This window comes from Haliaeetus albicilla, chromosome 8 (assembly GCF_947461875.1).
Source record: "Haliaeetus albicilla chromosome 8, bHalAlb1.1, whole genome shotgun sequence".
NCBI lineage: Eukaryota > Metazoa > Chordata > Aves > Accipitriformes > Accipitridae > Haliaeetus > Haliaeetus albicilla.
In genome coordinates this window covers 16,463,800-16,483,265 of record NC_091490.1, presented here as the reverse complement: position 1 = coordinate 16,483,265, position 19,466 = coordinate 16,463,800, and the positions used below count along the sequence as shown (strand labels likewise).

General features: G+C 38.4%; 1 protein-coding gene across 5 annotated transcripts in view; it reads right to left on the bottom strand.

Annotated features, from left to right (window-relative positions):
- Window positions 1-6,943: 6,943 nt before the first annotated feature.
- PRKACB (protein kinase cAMP-activated catalytic subunit beta) overlaps window positions 6,944-19,466 on the bottom strand; it is a 75,758-nt gene continuing 63,235 nt past the window's right edge. For all 5 annotated transcript variants that reach the window (XM_069789093.1, XM_069789091.1, XM_069789092.1 and 2 more), the window contains exons 7-10: window positions 18,519-18,614; window positions 16,887-17,009; window positions 13,449-13,613; window positions 6,944-9,243 (exon numbers count right to left, since the gene is read on the bottom strand). In XM_069789093.1, coding sequence (XP_069645194.1) covers window positions 9,118-9,243; window positions 13,449-13,613; window positions 16,887-17,009; window positions 18,519-18,614 — 510 coding nt within the window. In that variant the 3' untranslated portion in view covers window positions 6,944-9,117. The remainder of the gene's footprint in view (window positions 9,244-13,448; window positions 13,614-16,886; window positions 17,010-18,518; window positions 18,615-19,466) is intronic.

Sequence of the window (19,466 nt, the reverse complement as noted above, 5' to 3'; positions counted from 1 at the left end):
ACAGAATCCAGCCTAATAAAAATATTTTATATAAATATGGCTCAGGCATCTCAGTGAAATAGCTGTTAAATTGATGGGAAATCTGAAAGGTAGCACTTTGGTTGTATGAAGTGAGGCAAATGAAAAAGCACAACATGCTGATGCACACAAGAATGGAAAAATACAGTTATAGACAGAAAAATGTCAATAAAACACAGGCAGAAATCTCAACTATATTTCAAACACTACATTAAGAAACTCATGCTAGGTTTTTCCCCACTTTGCTGGGAAGCTTTTTTTCCCAGGAGTGAAGAACCTGCCTATCACTGAAAAACCATCAAAGGCCTGATTTCAATGCCTTGGCAGCCCAGTGACCCACTTGATAACTAGCGGTGACAGTGCGATTCACAGGTGCTTTTGCTGCAGGGGAGGCAGGAACCCGACTCCTGCTGGAGAGCTTTCCCCTTCACCGGTCTCGGGGTCGGCACTGTACACTTCTGTTCCTCCTCCTCATTCTCCAGATGTATTTAGAGGGGTGAGGCTGCCACCTTCTTAGTAACAAGACAGTCCTGGCTGTAAAGTTGACTTCCGATACCTTGCCAGGCTCCTGTATGAGCTGTTACTTCCCTGGGAACTGTGCCTGGGAACTGGGCCCAGTACAGGCCACTGTGGAAGCCAGCACACCTGCGAGCGTGCGCAGGTCTCACACAACACCTTTTCAAGAGACAGAGAAGACCTGCACCCAGACCGAGGGAACATCCATCATAGACACCTAGTCCACAAGCTGGAAAATACTTTCTGTAGGGACAACTCCAAATACCTCTTCTGTTTCTACAATCCTAACTTAGGCATTATTTTTACAATAGATAAGACTAATTGTCTCGTTGCCTCAGTAGCCACCTGACAGCAGGAATCAAAACATTCCAATACAGTTGTACTGAGCTCTCCGTTTTCAATGTAGGGACATTAAGAGCTTCCTCCACACCTGCCCATGATGGTTTCTGCTCAATCCCACACAGACTGTCTGGCATGTTGGGGATTACCCCTTAAAAGCACTGTTGTAACATCCTGACATCACCTTCCCATTAAGAGGCTTTCTTAGAAGTCAAGGTCAGCAAGATTCAGGTCCACATATACACTCAATAATGAAGCGGAGCAGAGGCTTAGTCACAAACTCACCTTGGTATCAGGAGTCCAGCCGATGGTTTTCTTAAAAAGAGATATCCTGAGCATGCACAGAGATCTACACAACATTTGGGTAGTGGCAAGCTCTTGAAGGGTGTCCACCATTGCTAACCAGAGCCTTTCTGGGGAATGATCATATTTCAGAGGTGTTTGGGCAGATCATTCAGTGAGTTTCTAGAGCAGTGAAGTTTTTTCACCAGATATCCAGTAGGCAGGCAGAGTTAGCCAGCAGCAGGCAGTTTTAGCCTGCTTTAGAAACATCCAGATTTCTAACATTTGTTAAGCACCCATGTCCTGGTAGATACTGGCGTCTTCTTTACACCTTACAGTTCTGGTACAACTGCCAGAACTGATACCAGGTGCGAAAGACCGAAATCTGGCATTTCTGCCATTGATCAGCCACGGAGGATGCTGCTCCTCAGTCCACTGAAAGCACCACAGACCCAGAGAAGGGTGTTTTCCGCAGCTCTCAGTCACTAGTGCCAGTGGCGGGGCTTACGGATTCTTCATCTGCTCACAGGCACTGAACTATGAGGACACCAAAAGAAATGACAACCCTAGGCTTTGTGTGTAAATATGAAAAATCAAAGGAGGCACATGTTGTTTGGCAGACAGTGGTTGCCCAAACTAACACTGAGTCCAAGAAAGGAACCACTGTTACAGCAGGGTAAGTGTTCCAGGCGCACGTTAGATGATCCTTTTTCCCCTGTCTACTTTGATACAAAACAAAACCAAACAGATATTCACATGTGAACATGAGCAGATGTGACATTAAGGTTATAACAGTTAAACTGACCTTTCAAAAATTTGCTCAGCTCTGAACAGGTTGATGAGGCTCTGATCAGAGATGCTCTCAAGAACATGTTTGTTGTAACTTTACTTTCTCTCCAGCTGCTCACATAATTCAGAAAACTATTGAACAATGGTTTTTGCCTTTAAACCTTATAATTAGTAGAGACACATCTAAATTTGATCAGCATCCAATTCTCTAAAAAAATATATATCCTCTCCACAATAAATACTATATATTTAATGAACCAGCTTAGAAGAACTTTTCTTTTCTTTTCTTTTTTTTTTTTTGTGACAATCTTTGGTTAGAACCAGTGTATTTCTGAAGTTTCAAGTGCACATAATACAGAAATGTGATTGTGTGCTATTAATACAGACCCTCCCGTTCTAGTCTCTAATGAAAATAGGATTTATCAGTCAGGGATTTTTAGTGGAATTTTCTTACAGCTTGTGCTATCATACATATTATGAATGAAATGCTTTTGTTCAAATTAATGTCAAAACCTCCTTTTTTGCTGATGCTGATATGAAAACCAGTTAAAAAATATTGCAAGTATTAATAATTGCCTCTAAAAGTATTTAAAGGCAAAATCTACTAACGCATAAACAACAAATACTCATCGTTGGTATTGCATATGTTACGTGACATATTATGTGACTGGTACAATCTAAATTTTTCATTCCCTACTGCTCTTAAATTATTTTCCAAGTCTCTTGTTCTTACTATGCTCTGCAGCTGACATTTCTTACACACTGTTCCACACCATATAAATGTGCCATCTACTGGCAAAGCAATGCAACTAGAGCATTTTGTCCCAGAGAAGCTAGGTGAAGGTGGAATCGTGATTCATTTTAGTTTACAGTTTTTTGCAGTAATTGGGAACATAAAAAAAAGTTCAAGAAAAGTCAGAGTTGAGTTCTGTTAGTCAAGAAGTAGTTGCAGAATTAAAACCAGTTTAATAACTTCAGATGTCATACTAGGAATGCCCTAAAGTGTAACTTTGGGTTGTACAAATCCCAAGTAAAAAAGCATTTGTGTTGGTATTTTGGGTTTCCTTGTGTGGCTTTAAAAAAGACCAACTAATTTATGAGACTTCAGGGAGTTATTTTTGCCCCAGCATTCACTGCAATACTTCTCTTGGCAGGAAACGTACCTTGCAGCCAAGCCAGTCCCGGTCTGAAATTCCCTTCCAGAATGAATGAGCTATGGGTGCTTTGGCCGTGGGAGGTGGCTCTCTGATGTGGATGTCCTCCCGGAGCCAAGTCCCTGGGTTATGTCCTAAACCACTGAACAGACACTTCTGTAGAAGTAGAACCACACTCCTGACATGAACTAATGTGCCAACATTAACAAACCGTATCACTCTATTATACATGTTACATCATGTAGCCCTTAGACTGATTCTGCCAGCATGATCTTGTTTCTAGTACAACATACTGTTTTTACTAAGGCTACCTGCTCAGCTCCTCTCTTCGTTTTTCCCACCAGTAAGCAAGCCTGCCAGATGCATACTTCCCAATGTATATCATAAGGGAATAAAGGGAAATAAAGATAATGTATTTACTAGGGACACACGTTATATGTTTTCTTTAGAGGGGCAGTTGAAATAGAGATTATTTTATAAACTCTGGGCATTTATGAAATAACCAAATATTGATTGCTTAACCTCAATTAACATACCTGTGAGACAGGTGAATTACATTGTTTTACTCATCCAAGGTGTTACCTATCATTAATAGAGTCCTGATGCCTAGATCCCCACTTTACGCAAACATCAAGTAGAAAGATGATGGTGAAGATGGAAGAAACTGAAAGGACATCCCAATCAAGCATTCATTTTGTTGAACTATTATTTAGATAACTATATATACACATTCAAAGTAGCAATGTAGATACACAGTAAAGAACAATACTTCCAGTAGAAGACAGTTCTTGTGATACTGCTGTGGAGACCAAAGCATTCACACACCACTAAATATAAATGAGAAAGTGTTGGATTTTTTTTTTTTTAATTGAATCAAATTATCTCGGTGGTGGAAGAATTTCAGAAAGTTAATCAAGCCTTTCCAGCACTCCAGTTTTCTCTTTATTGCCCTAATCACCAGTATTTATTCCTGGAAATGACTGGACACACTCAGGACATACCGCACTATGTGCCAGGCTGCTGAGACCTTGCTCCATTTGTGTCAATATACCTACAGCTGTGTCCTTTCCAATCTTCCACAGCATCTTGGAAGCAAAGGCAAAGGAAACAGTCTCTGACCTCTACCTCCCAGCAAAGAAAAACATCTGTTACTGTGGTTGTGGATGTATGGGAACAGATCACTGACCTCTGTCCTCAAAGTCCTTCCAACTAGAACAATCTTTTCATCCTGAAGAGCTTTTGTGCTGCAACCATGTCCACGTTTGGCAAAGTGTTTTCTCTATCTTGTCCTTAGCAAAGGTGCCTCATCCTCAGACAGATTGCTTCTCCACACAAAGAGCAGAATTTGCAATTAGATACTAGATTGCTACTGTGTAATTATCAAAATCTAAATCCTGTAAACTGAGCACTAATAAGGAATGTGCAAGTTTGTCACTGGGTCTTTCTTACATGCTTCACTGACTGTGAGCTAATGCCAATGAACACCACAAATACGTTGCTTTTAAAATTTAAAGCAAGGAGCCATGTAAACACAACTTTTAGAAATACATTTTTGCAAAAACATTTGCATTTGACCCTCTGAGGGAGGGAACAGGACAAGCAAACTGTAAGGATTCTAAAGGAAATCTTACTATCTTTGAAATAGACTATTGGGAACTCATCCTAATGATTTCATGGAAACCTCAAGCTGCTGTTATCCCACTGAGGTAGGAACTTTTTGTAGTAGTGAATTTTAATAATAAACTACATTTTCAATACATGCAAGTTTCCTTCAGGCAGGCATCCCTTTTTGTAGTATACAAAAAAAAAAAAAATCCCCCAAACCAACAAAAGGTCAAAATGTGACTAGACCTCAGATTTAATTCAAACTTTTATTCATCATCAAATTCAAAAGTTAAGAAGGGAAGCTATCTTGAGATCCTATCTCGTCCCAAGATACCTGTCTTATCCTTCTAAAAAACCCAACACTTTATAATTCCTGTGTAAGATGACAAATACTATCTAGAAGACATTTAAACATCCTTGTGGAGCTCTAACCCTTTTACTGGAAGCGACCACTGCCCAGCCTGACATTAGACGCTCATGTTTTACCCCTTCTGTCAGAGGCCTCAATTCAGTTGATTCCTCAAGCTCTCAATTAAAACATTTTTAAAATGTATGCAAGACCCACACTTGTAAAACTATGGTGGTCATGCAACTTTTTTTTTTTTTTTTGTCAAACACATCCAGATCAGCTATACACACCCCAGCTGGAGAATGGAATTGTCTTTCTACCAGTTTCTTCTGGAATGGTTCTCAAATTCTCATCTGGGATAAGTCCTCCTTATATGCAGCAAATTAATGTTTGAATGACACTTTCAAATCTGCTGCTCAACATGCTGTGTCTGCATGGGAGCTGTAGTAAAAGCAGAAGAGAATCCTTTTGCAGTTTCTTAGCTCAGCTTTGGAAAAGTACAAAGGTCTTTAAAATGTAATACAGCATTTGTACTACGAAACCAGTAAGAACACAAAACCACAGTCAGTAGGCGTACAGCAGCAGAAGCAAAGAGGCCGAAGCTCCACTCAGAAAGCAGGAAGAGGAGGAGCTGCGTTACAGAGAGCAGGTACCAGAGCCTCTCCAAACACCACTTGCAGAAAAAGCCTCAAGACAGACAATGCGAAGACCATGAACAGTCTTTACTTCTATCAGTTGTTTCACAGCACAACGAGACAGAGCACAAAGTTTGTACAGCGGGATCTGCAGACAGTTTAAAAACAGGCAATTATCTTTAATAAAAAGCATCAAGGCTGAATGTGAAAATACGAAGACAAACAATATTGCAGCTAATGATCACCTTGCTTGCCTTTGAGTGTCTAAGAAGTCCAACTCACTGACTTCTCATAGTGCCTTTAATGTTCTCCACACCATCTTCTCCAAACACCCTAGTTAGTGTAAAGCTTAATGGGTCCCAACTAATATGGGGAGTATGTTTCATAACCTTTTCCTCTTCCTTTCAAACCCTGTTCACAGTGCGTGGGGAGATGCAACGACTCTTATACAACATTCTGATTCACAAAGAAGCAGCACAAGTGTTGTACATAATTTAATTTGCACTTCCGTATATAAATGTTTACTATATTGCACACTATTGCAGCACTTAAAAACATCTAATTATTTGCAAAAATTAGTAAAATACTTTAAAGGATTTAAAAATAAGGGTTTTAATGCAACTGACAAGATAATAAAAAAAGCAATTTACTTAATGAGATACAATCCTTTATGTTGGAAATGAAAGTTACATACAACTAGAGTACAATTAAAATATACCATATAGTTCAACACTTAATTCCTCAAATGTGTAAAATTAACAAGCTTCTACTGTCATAGATATACAATTTTTCCATATTGTGAAAAGGATTTTTCAAATTAAATACAGGTAACATAATATTCTGTAGTTATATTTTATGACTGTGTTTAAATGAGAGGGTTGTATAATACTCACATTGTCAAATGTACTCACTAATGCCTTGGAAATTGCACACTTCCCCTCCTTTTCCAAAATAGAATCTCATTTCCATACTGAAGTCTATTATGCCATATTGGAAAAGTATTTTACTTTCTAACAGGATTTTCATAAAATTAAAAAATAGCATAATATCATGGCATTAAGATGACTTTTCCACTTATGCCCACGTAGAATTTTATCTGGATATCAGACAGACATGTCAGAACCAATTTCCTAGACTTTTGTCTTATTGTACACGCAAGATGAATGATTACAGTATTTTACAAAACAGAAAAATCTCTGAACCCTACTAGAATTATAAATGTAATGTTTAAAAATTAAAATCATAACAGAATCAAATTGTGATCTCCAACATTTATTAAAATCTTTTAAAGTTCATAAACGACAACAAAGTTACTGTAGAATTTATCGCATACAGCTAGCATACAGCAGCATGTCCTTGGTCTAAATGAAATACAAAAGATTTTAACATTTTCATACAAAGGATTTCTTTAAATTTATTAATGTGACGATATATCTTTGTTACATAAAATTTGCTACAGCAAAGTATCTTATACTTTTCTTGCACATATGTAAATATGGGTGGACAAAGACTGCATTCACTGTCAACCTCCTAATGACGTTGTGCAAAAATGCTCAACAACCTAAACATACAGAATGTTGGATGGTACGTTTTATACTCTTTTGTAAAATGTCTACAAAGGCTTTTCTTAAAGAAGTGTCATACAGATTAAAAGGAAGGAATGCCAGTGGTTTATTTCCACTGACATTCAAACAAATACAATGGCTATGTATCAATATAGCTCTTTTTTTTTTTTTTTAAAAACAATTCATCCTTGTATGCACGTGAATTTATCATAAGATATGAGTCTAGTTTAAACTGTTTAGATGTGCTGTTTTAAGACAGGTCACTGAGACAGCCAGAATCAAGTATACAAATAAAACTACTATGAATAAGTTTAAAAGCAACCCCCAAAAAAGTGCTGAGCCACTGATTATTAACATTGAAATAAATGTGTAAAAGTGCCCAAAGCTAGCACATGGTAGCAATATCTTTTAAGTCAGTTGGTGAGAGTATACAAAACATTATTAAGCCCAAATACTTGTATCTGTGTGACCATACATTCTGTTTGATTGAAAGAAAGTAGGTTAGAAATGAAGACACAATGCAACTAAAATAAACCCAGCTGTTGCAATTTTTAAACTTTGTCTCTTTTCTTCGTGAATGAAGTGCTGTAATTAAAAAGAAAATGATTGTAGCAGTACTCCATCCTCAATTTACTAATATAGTATACCAGAATAAAAACTTGGCAATAACCTTTTATTCTTAACAGCTAACAAAAAATAACCGTGTTCATCCAGCAATGCATCTATAACATTATTTTGCAGTTGCTAAACCATTTGTTTTTCATAGCTAATGGCAGAGCGCATTTTGCTTTTTGTGGTGTGGTGGGTTTTATTTTAATGGATGCCTTTTTAATCAAAGAAGGCTCAAAACAAGGAATACTTTGGAAGCCAAAACATTGGCTTAAAAAAAACCAACAACCAACCAAAAAAACCCCCATGATTTGAATCAAAATGAATCATATTCTCTACAACACTGACCAAAACTTCCTTTAAAAGTTATGGGTTCATGTTCTTAAAAGAGCCATTTCATACCTGCCAACTGAAATGCTGGTAAGTTGACTTGGTTAAATATGGTCCAAACTCCAGACCAGGTGGAATTACTCCCTCTCATGAGACTGTAAGCTTTCCATGGTACAGTCTGGTTATGGCAATTTACCTACTGCCTAGGTGGGAAATACAAAGGAAGGAGGCAGTGACGAAAACTGCAGGGATGTAGAAAACCAAGGCACGGGGTCTAGCTACTGTCCCCTACTTAAGCCATCCAATTGATTCTACTGAATTTTGGTCAGTCTCCAGGAAGAAATGTTTTTAAGTTAATTTAGCAGACATTTATATGGCGATAAATACTACCTTCAAAAATGCTAAAAATGTTGGCTAGGTTTAGTCTGAGCTACTAAAAAATTATTATAAATTGTAGCATCAGACACAAGACAGACAAGAATTATTGGCTGGCACAGACTAGAAGCAACATTTATCTTTCACTTCAGTCTAAATCACACTAGCCGCAACACCTTCCATTTCACTCACACAAATAATACATTATTCAAAATAAAATGGAGCATTCTTGGGTAAAAAACTACTTCATTTTAAAGGGGAAAAATGAACAATACACAGAAACAAAGAACGACAGAAACCAAAGTTAAGTAGGAAAGTGGTCTATTATTCTGTGTTACTGCACAAACAGTGCTTGCTTAATTGTGCCTAGTTAGAAGGGTTGGTGCAAACTGCACACATGGAAGATGGCAATAAAGACCTCAGTCAGCTTTGTGGAATGAAGTAACTAGGTAACTGTTTTGACATATGATGGTCTCAGCTCCACCTCATCTGTTAACAGAGTGCAAAGATCCCAATGTGAGCCCTGATGTCATCTTGTCCTCTTACTCCTACTAAAAATCAGCAAATTCTTTTGCACATTTTTCTGTTAGAGACGCACGAATATCTTCCTCTTCATAGTCATCAAAGTTGCTGGTATCTCCAGGGCCTCTGCACTTTGGTATGAACGGAGCTTCTACCTGTATTTGGGGTGGGGGGAGGTGGGGGGAGGGAAAAGCACATAGCACATGACATATTCTTGGCCTAACACCCTTAGATTTAACATTATGATGATAAGCACAACAATATTCCCATTACTCCTCAAATCCTGCCAAGAAACCACATATTACAGCTTAAAGTCATGGCACATAAATAAAACCAGCCTAAGAAGGTGCAGGCCTAGATGTATGAACGCAAGTTGAAAAAGACTAATATCTTACTGACAAACACCAGTGAAAGATTACTTCCAGTTCAAAACAAACTTTAGTTCTCTTCTTGCAGAAGAGACCCTGCTCTCTTCAGCTCATCAGCTGTGCGGTGCGGCTCCCGGCATGGCAAGGGCTGCACCAAACGGTCACACAGTCATGGCCAAAGCAGAGTAGGTTGATTGCCATCAATGCTACTCAAAAATTTTAGGGCAGTTTGGAACTCCCCTCCTCCTACTTACCAACGATCCTCTATTTCCAAATAAAAAATAACGTAATACGAGTTTAAAATAATTTGTTCTGCATCTACAAAATTCCTCCTAGGACCTAACTGTAAGTAAGAAGTGAAAGCCTTCTTGAAACTAGGCCACAATGGAGAGACAAGCAATGACTGGAAGGGGTCACTAAAAGACTGTACAGAAAGCCAGTGCAGCTCTAATTAGCGATGGACAAGCCCTTCTGGTAAAGACTGCCTGCACATCCTCTCAGATCCACATACATACTTGATTAGCCTTGAGATTCGGTGCATCCCATGTCAACTGTATGGTAGTAAGCCATTCACACCCAGGTATTGGAACCAGTCATTTTCCAGGACCCTCTTAACTGCTGCTTCTTAAAGTTGAGGGAACCTGCAGCTTTTTGAAGCTGACCTTACAATGAAATCCTTGGGTCTGGCTACAACTTAACAGACTCAAGCTTTCTGTCCCTACTTTCAGCCTCTACTCATCTTGGAAGTTGAACTGAAGATGACATTAAATGAAGATATGGGTCTGCGCAGGGACATACCTGCATTTTTACTGGCCAACAGCTTATGCTTGTCCCTACACGGTGGGGGTGGGGGCAGGGGGGAAGGAGTTGTTGCCACCTTGCAGACATTGAAATGCTATTTTAGGGATCAGACTACTAAATTCTACCTTCACTCAGCTAATATTAATTCAAATCTTAATCCTTCTAGTCTATCACATCTCCTGAATTTCGAAATTAAGCTTAATTACTTTTTAAAATAACTGAAATTTTAGAATAAAATTAGAAAAAACTGCATGCTGGAAGAAGGAATAGGCAGGGTTTGGGGTTGATGGGAGGCAATGATGAAGAATGGATGGTAAGGAAGAGACCAGAGAGAATGGAAGACCAGGGAGAAGGAGAGATGCTCTACTGCAACAGGTCTAGGACAAACTGGAGTGTGAGTCATGATTATCAGTACCGCATTCCTCTCATTTGACAGGTGCCTGATTTATCCACCTTTACAGTAAGCAAAATTATAGCAAATTATTGAGGTGATGCAAATTTAAACCTGGAAATGTAAAGTAATCAGACAAGTATCTCTCTCTGGGACATCCCAAGGAGTACGTGTGCCAGAGGCAGCGCAGTGGGGAGACAGAGAAGCAGGGCAGGCTTGGCTCCAGCTGATCAGATCACATCCCGCAACCACAGAACTGCTCAGTGCCCCAGGCAGATTACTGGTGGGGGTGTGTGTGAGTGTGTGTGGAAATGAGTAAATTAGAGCAGTACAGCACAGACTAATACAAATTAAACTCTGCTGACTTTGGGCAATAACACTATACACCCCCAAGAAATAACCCTAACTTCCTGCATTTATGGACTGTGCTGCAATTGTCACATGTGTACCACCCTTCTGTTCCTAAAACAATATGCGTGTTTAGGTGATTTACTCTGAGAGGATACACAGTCTGTGTACATACCTAGCCTACAAAGCCACACATTTACCATTATCTGAATTCTGTCTCTGTGTCTTCTCAAATTGATTTTCAATTACTCTCTTACAACAAAGATCAGAGCTCAAGAAATATCTTATTTATTGCTGGAATTTTAGAACATGTTCAAATGAGACGCCTCAGACTTTTTCCTATTATCTTCACTAAGAAAATCGCTAAAAAGAGATTGCAGGACATAACACTGGTTTATAGCAGAAATACCTGTTTGGCCCTAAGTACAACCACATTATCAGGCAGTATTTTAATAAACAGCTATGCAAACACACAAAGAAAACGAGACTTGATCTTATCTGAAATATTAAGTAATTGACTGATTCACTTAAGACTGTAGCATAACAAATTATTCACATTACATTAGCTGCCAAGGAACACTACGTTTATTCAGGAAAATACAGGCTGTGGTAACAGCCACTGTGAAAAGCTGGTATAAACCCAAAATTTATTGCTGTATTTCTATGACTGTTTAAATGATATTAAAATCCATGCCGTTGTTTCAGACCCTTAGTATTACAGTATTTATTCCTTATAATTAGAAGCTTCAAACTTACTCAGCATCTGTTTTCACAATCCTTTAAAACTAGTAATAGCTATTCTGACTGTACTACTAGTTCACATTTTAAAGTATTTCTTGTTTCTGTGAAAGTAATTCTCTACAGCAGTACACTAGCAATGCTAAGAATATTTAGCACAGTATTAAAACTTCTGATTTAATATTATGGGGCCTGCGTGTCTCCAAACAGCATACGGTTGAATTAAACTCAGAGCATATAAATCTGTCTTGTAAACAGGGATTAGGAAAGCAAAGAATAGATAATTACAATTCTGCGAAGGGGAATCTTTTCTTAAAAAAACCCTATACTTAATACAAAGAATACAGGATGTGTTAATTGTACCCTGTCTTCTAGTAATTAATACATTAGTGGATACTACAACAACTGTAGTGTCACAGTTTGTGTAGCCAAACAATCAGTTTCTTTTTATAAACTATTGTTAGTATTTAGGTTTGTCCTTTAAAATAAGGCTGTTACAGCAGCAAGTTCATGTCTCTATAGTCAAGACTGTTAGCATTTCAACAATGTAAACCCAATTCTTCAAATATTATCACTTAAGTCTAACCTTTTTACCAATAGCTAGACACAAAATTATTTCTCCATCTGAGTCTTCTGGGACAACACCAATGAAGTTATTTTAGTCTTTTACTGTTGTCTGTTGAAAAACCAGGAATTCAGAGGTTGCATTTAAGAGAACAAATAATTTCTTAGGAATCTGTTTCTAGTAACTCACAGATATTTAACTTTGAATCTACCTTCAAGGGGAGAGGGAGCTTTGGAGCTACTGGAAGACAGATTTAGACTGAATTGTCAACATCATCATCCCTTTCCCTAGCTTCCTCTCCCAGCTCTGCTTCATTCATCCTAGCAGCCACTAATGCGCTCCCCTTTAACCAATATGTTAATGGCTGCTCATGCTCTGAAAATATTCCCTATTGTCTCTGTTGCTTTCATTCTTATGCGGGTCCGAAGTTCACAGTGCAGACTGGGCATGGACATTCTAAAAACCACATTACAAGTCATGTTGGTCAGGCAGGTCTAGAAAACCATTCTAAGAATGCCAGAAAAAAGCATTCAGCAGGGCTCTTCCCATCAGCACAGCTTTTGGAACTACAGTCAATTAAAGCGTAGTGTCAGAAGACAAAAACTCCACAGTAGACGCTGAGGATTGAGTAGACACTCTACATGTGATCCTGTCCCAATCACAGATAAAGCGAGAGCAAGAAGGGAGCATACTTCTTTAGCAGAAAGAGAAAAGCTCTAGCTTTGGCTAGAGCTTCTCCACAATGAAGCACAGTCTGACTGCTAAGAACTAGCTGGAAAGGAAATCAGATTCCTCTCCTCTACTCCTCATGGAGTATTTATAGATGCCACTATAGCAGGGGTTAAATAAAAAAATGAGAGAGAGGCAGGAGATGGCTCATTCTGAGATACTCCAGAAATAGACTGAAGCACAACACATGTTAAGAGAACATGAATGTACACAGAGGTCCAGGACAAAATGCCAACAAGAAACCAACACAAGTCAATCAATATATACTCTTCAGAGTCTTAAAAGATTAAACTACATTCACCTTTTCTCAGTTTAATTAAAAGTAACAGATTCAGGAAAGCAAAAAATAAACTAAATAATTAGAAATTTTACTTCAATCCTTTAAAGACCTGTAATAGTTTTGACCAGAAAGGGTCTTACCTTCCTCTGATAAATGGCAATCCAATCTGTAGTTGCAAACCACTTGTGATTCTTTATGTCATTTACACCATTCTTGAGATTTCCATATCGTTTGGTCAAATCTACCTGGAGTAAATTTCTTAGAAGATCCTTTAGGTCTGAACTGAAGTGTGATGGGAACCTTACCTAAAATTATACATCCACAACATTAAAAAACAATATACAAATTTGATTCTTCCCCCTGTGAAGTAAAACAACGTTCACACAAAAGGAAACACTGGGGCCATTTCTTCCTCTAAAAACAAATCAAGTAGGAATGCATGAAATGAGAGATGATTATTGTAGCACATGTATTTCTGTTTCACAAAGCCTTTATCAATAGCACTACCTTGTCCATCTACCATTTTTTAAACTGAAAGTTTCTAGATCTGATTGAGTTGGGGAAAAATATTAATTTAATGTAACAATGATATAGAAGCTAAATTTAAACTTGGTGTCTCACCAACACAACATCACCTCAAAGCATTCTCAACTTTTTCTAGGAACAAATTTTTAGATATTATATATATATATACACACACACACAGGAGATACAGTACAGTAAAGCATATATACAGCATATGAAAATATAGATATGCTCTGAAGTAACTGAACATTCAGCAATCATATATGAAAATTCAATCCGGAACTTTATGCTGTACTGTAATCTGTTCCTGATAACTAAATACACCAACATCAGAAGTCCTACATAAATAATACATCACTATTTGAAGACAGCACACAAGTGACTTGCCAATACAATTCATTCAAACCTGGCTAAGAAATGTTTGAAGATGATGATTCAAGGGAAGTAATTACATGGGGTTTTACTAGCAAATGATCTACTGACACCATTTGAGATGACAGAGAGAAGAAAGGGGAAAAAGAACAGGCAGAAAGTTGTATTTGTCATTCCCCTATAGTCTCAGCATTTGACACTCCCTATATTCAGCTGATCAGTTATGATGTAAATGCAGAACATAGAATTATTTAACATCAAAACATGTTGCAAAATCAAGAGGTCTGATAATCAAGGTGTATTGGTTTTGTGTGGCAAGGTTTTGGTAGCGGGGCGGGGGGGGGGGGGTTACAGGGGTGGCTTCTGTAAGAAGCTGCTGGAAGCTTCCCCTGTGTTCGAGAGAGAGCGAGCCCATACCAGCCGGCTCTAAGACAGACTCGCCGCTGGCCAAGGCCGAGACAATCAGCGATAGTGGTAACGCCTCTGGGATAACATTTTTAAGAAGGAAAAAAAAGTTGGGAGAGTGAGAAACAGCCGCCAGAGAGAGGAGTGAGAACATGTAAGAGAAACAAGCCTGCGGACACCAAGGTCAGTGAAGAAGGATGGGGAGGAGATGCTCCAGGCACCAGAGCAGAGATTCCCCCGCAGCCCGTGGGGAAGACCCTGGTGAGGCAGGCTGTCCCCCTGCACCCCAGGGAGCTCCACGGTGGAGCAGATATCCACCTGCAGCCCGTGGAGGACCCCACACCGGAGCAGGTGGGTTCCCAAAGGAGGCTGTGATCCCGTGGGAACCCCGCGCTGGAGCAGGCTCCTGGCAGGACCTGCGGATCTGTGGAGAGAGGAGCCCACGGAGCAGGTTTTCTGGCAGGACTTGTGACCCCGTGGGGGACCCACGCTGGAGCAGTGTGCTCCTGAAGGACTGTACACTGTGGAAAGGACCCATGCTGGTGCAGTTCGTGAAGAACTGCAGCCCGTGGGAAAGACCCACGTTGGAGAAGTTCGTGGAGGACTGTCTCCTGTGGGAAGGACCCCATGCTGGAGCAGGGGAAGAGTGTGAGGAGCCCTCCCCTTGAGGAGGATGAAGCGGCAGAAAATAACGTGTGATGAACTGCCTGTAAACCCCACTCCCCGTCCCCCTGTGCCACTGGGGGGGTTGGTAGAGAATCCGGGAGTGAAGTTGTGCCCGGGAAGAAGGGAGGGGTGGAGGGAAGGTGTTCTGAGATTTGGGTTTATTTCTCATTACCTTACTCTGGTTGATTTGTAATAAATTGAGCTAATTTTCCCTAAGCTGAGTCTGTTTTGCCCGTGACGGCAATTAGTGAATGATCTCTCCTGTCCTTATCTCGACCCGCAAGCTTTTTTGTTATATTTTTCTCTCCCCTGTCCAGCTGAGGATGGGGGAGTGATAGAACGGCTTTGGTGGGCACCTTGGCGCCCAGCCAGGGTCAACCCATCACACAAGGACACTGCTTCAGTTTACCCGTCAATATGGCTGTAAGGTAGTACATTAGAAGTTCACAGGTTTTAATGAATAGAATACCTAGACAGCTGAGAAGTAAGGAAATATTAACTCCATTTTTTAAGTAGAGAACTAAGTGCCTGAGGTAGATTCAATGAAAGACTTAAGGTTATAAAGGAAACATACTGCTAGCTGAGAACTGAATGTTAAGAGTTTCCATAGTTCAAGTCCAGTGCTGTTTCTGCAACCATCCATCCAAGGACTCAGTAAAAAAGGCAGATGATCAACAGTACAAAGGTCAAACAAATTAGATACAACTGGAAAAAATGCCTGATTTTTTTTAGTTTAAAAGATAAACATTTCTTTAAAAATATATCTTTGTAAACTAATTCCCATATATTCATGGAGACAGCTGAAGGCTCAGTGTAACAGCCTTTGAAAGAGCAACCACCTTGATTTAAATAAGGTCCTAGACACGAGTCAATCTCATTGCAGTGTACCACAGGGCCTACTGAGGCACTTCCCTTGATCAGAATTACAGAAGTACGTAAGATGCGGCACAGCCTGTGTTTATGTAGGGACAAGAAAGAGAAGAAACATAACAAATCAAGTGAGCACAAAGAAACATGAAGAGACAACACTGGCTGGCAGGAGAAACAACAGAATGATCACCTTTTTGTGCTATCTGGCACACTAAGAGATATTAATGAAAAATAAAAGGGAAAAAGTTGGAAACATTTTTAAAAAATTTTATATAACAATGAAAGCCGAATAGAACATTAGACATGTCTTGAAGTACAGGACTGCAGGAGTAAAGAAACCTACTATGAATTATGGAAAATCTTTAGAGCTTCTCAAAAGCTGCAAAAATATTTCTAGAAAAGAAAATAACTAGGCAAATTAAGCATAAAGCTATACAGTTGTTAATCGTTGTTGAATCATTTTTATCCAAGCATAAAAGGATATAATACCAAAATGTCTGTAAATTTAGTAACTTGCATTTTAAATTTGAAGGCAGGGAGCAGATTTTTAGAACTTTGATTTTTAATATTACTGTAACAATGTCTATACTTAAGAAGTAAACATTACAAACTTTTCCCATATTCTTTCCAAATTGCTCAGTCTCTAGTAGCCAGCAAATTCTGCATCTACTCCACACAAAAGACAGGTTCTGCAAAGACAAACAACTGCGTTTGCGAAAATACACCGAGCCTTCACCCACCTTGCCAGACACAATCTTCTCATAAATTTGAATGGGCTGATCTGCAAAGAACGGGGGATATCCAGCTGCCATTTCATAGATTAACACTCCTAATGCCCACCAATCCACTGCCTTGTTGTAACCCTGAATAAAATGAGAAATACCACTGTTAGTACCATTTCTAACACAGTTTAAGATTTTAAATATATACCTATGGAATACGAACAAAACAAATGCATTATTGCTTGTTTAATACAGAACTTTCAACCCAGTTCAAACCAAACTGAAGCTCACAGATTCCAACAGCAATATACTTAAAATCTAATACAGTGATAACAGTGAAACAGTGATGCAAGTGAAACATTTTGCACACATTCCTGTGCTGAGTTTCAGTGATGCCTTTACGCTGAAGTGACATAAATGGGCACAATTTATTTATTTATTTATTTAAAATAAAAATAATCTTGTTACAGAACGACTGAAACTTCTTTCAAAACTTAGGGAAATTTCATTAAAGATAACAATACTTCCTGTATTGTACACCGTCATCTTTTTGCTTAATTATCCATGTTTTAGAACATTCATTTTCATGTTTAGTAAACTAGCTACAAGAGCTTAAAAGTTTAGTTAATTAGGTGTTAGAGTCATTTGTGATCTGATCTTTAAAGCCTGAACATAAAATCATTAGTAAATCCTTTTTATTATTAAAAAAACCCCCAAACCACCAACCCCATCAATTTTATATGTGTTCTCTGACATCTTTTACAAAGCTCAGGGCTAAGACTCAGTCTTTCCTGAAAAATCTACTATGGAGAATTTGTAGAAGATGCATTGCAATTTCTTCTGCTGCTTTAGCTACATAAGGGCAAAAAAAGCTGCAAATAATGAACATTTTCTCCCCAGATAAAAGTATTTCTCATTTACCTTTGAAGACCTGCAAAGGGTATTTAATTAAACCACATATTAAATGCATATTTTAATATTATGCATTATGATTGTTTATATCACAAGCAGTTCCATAAACTATAAGGATATTCTTCCTTTGCAAAACATGAAGGGCTACAGTGGAATAGCTATATGATAAATAATATTTCTTCTGTGTTCAAACACTTAGTGCAAGTACTAGGCACAAACCGATCAACAGTAAGCTTAGACTACATGTACTTCATGGGTAAAACCACTGGTTTGTCATGTTTGATTTCATGTAAAGTGCCTTAAACCTGAAACACTCTGCGACTAGTTATTTAATGACTACTGATTCATCCAATATGTGGTTCTTGTTACCTCTGGAGCTCCCATTCTAGTCTCTTAACAATTCAGAATGTAATCACTCAGATCTGCTGTTCTGATAAGGATGCTAGTTAAATAACCTAATTACAGATTCTTTAAATCCCTTTTTCCCCTCACAAGTTACATGGCAAGCATATGCAGAAAGTTCTGTATAGTTATGTGAAAATCCCTGCTCTGGAGTAAGTTTTAGTATACTAAAAATATACTTACAATGCAATAACTGCATTTTATGTAAGTTGTAAAGAGTTTGGCTAGCCAAGATTGAATTTTGGAAGTATAAGCAATTGTTTATCCCTCAGTTTAATAATTACGTGATAAGTTTTAACTGCATCAAATGCATGGCTGAATAACAAGACAGCGTACCTTGCTGAGAATTATTTCAGGTGCCAGGTATTCTGGAGTCCCACATAACGTCCAAGTTCTTCCTTTTACTCTTTTTGCAAAGCCAAAGTCTGTGACCTGTCATCAGAAGAAATAAATTGACTGTAAGTGCATTTCTACAAAGAAATTTAAAATTAAGTACTTTTGAAATATTTTGGAAAGCTATTTTATACAGAGGAAAAATTTGTTTCTCAAATCACATAGTCAGATGTACCTTTGGTAGCCCGTCCTTCTGATACTTCTAATTCAGATAGATAGAAGGTTTCTCATAATAAAGTTAATAAATAACACAAAATATGTATTATCCCCTGACATTAGCTTCTATTTATGATTTAAAAAGTCATGGCTTACTAATCTTCCACGTGTACTGCAACTACATTAATCATTTTTCTTAACTTTTCACATCAGACTGTTTATACTGCTAAAACCTTAAAGAACGTGAATATGAACAAGATATTTATCTTTTTCTTTAGTTAACAAATAAATGAATCACAAAAACTGTCAAGATATCCACCAGTCTTGTAAATTTAGAATTTTATTGCATAAGTGTATAAGGGTTATATGTAAAATTAGTGTGGGAATAAAACAACATAAGAGGTCTTCCAGTAACTTCTGGTTCTGAATATCTTTGAAAGCATCACCAGAGTCAAGCTTGTTTATTTGAGGACTAGGGGGAAAACGTAGCAGTAACTGTATTCACAAACGGCAAGCTCTTGGCTGTTATAAATTCTTCATTCCACTTGTCATGTTTTCTGCAGTAAGTTTTCAGAACTCTGTATGCGATATCATCCTTTCTGTGATTTTTCCTGGACCGTATTGTGGAATACATATGGAAGCCAGGGAGTTACATGTGAAAGTCTGGGATCCGTTTCAAGCTATGAAGCCTATGTTTGTTTGGGGATCTATTTCTTTTGTTTCCCCCTCCTCAGT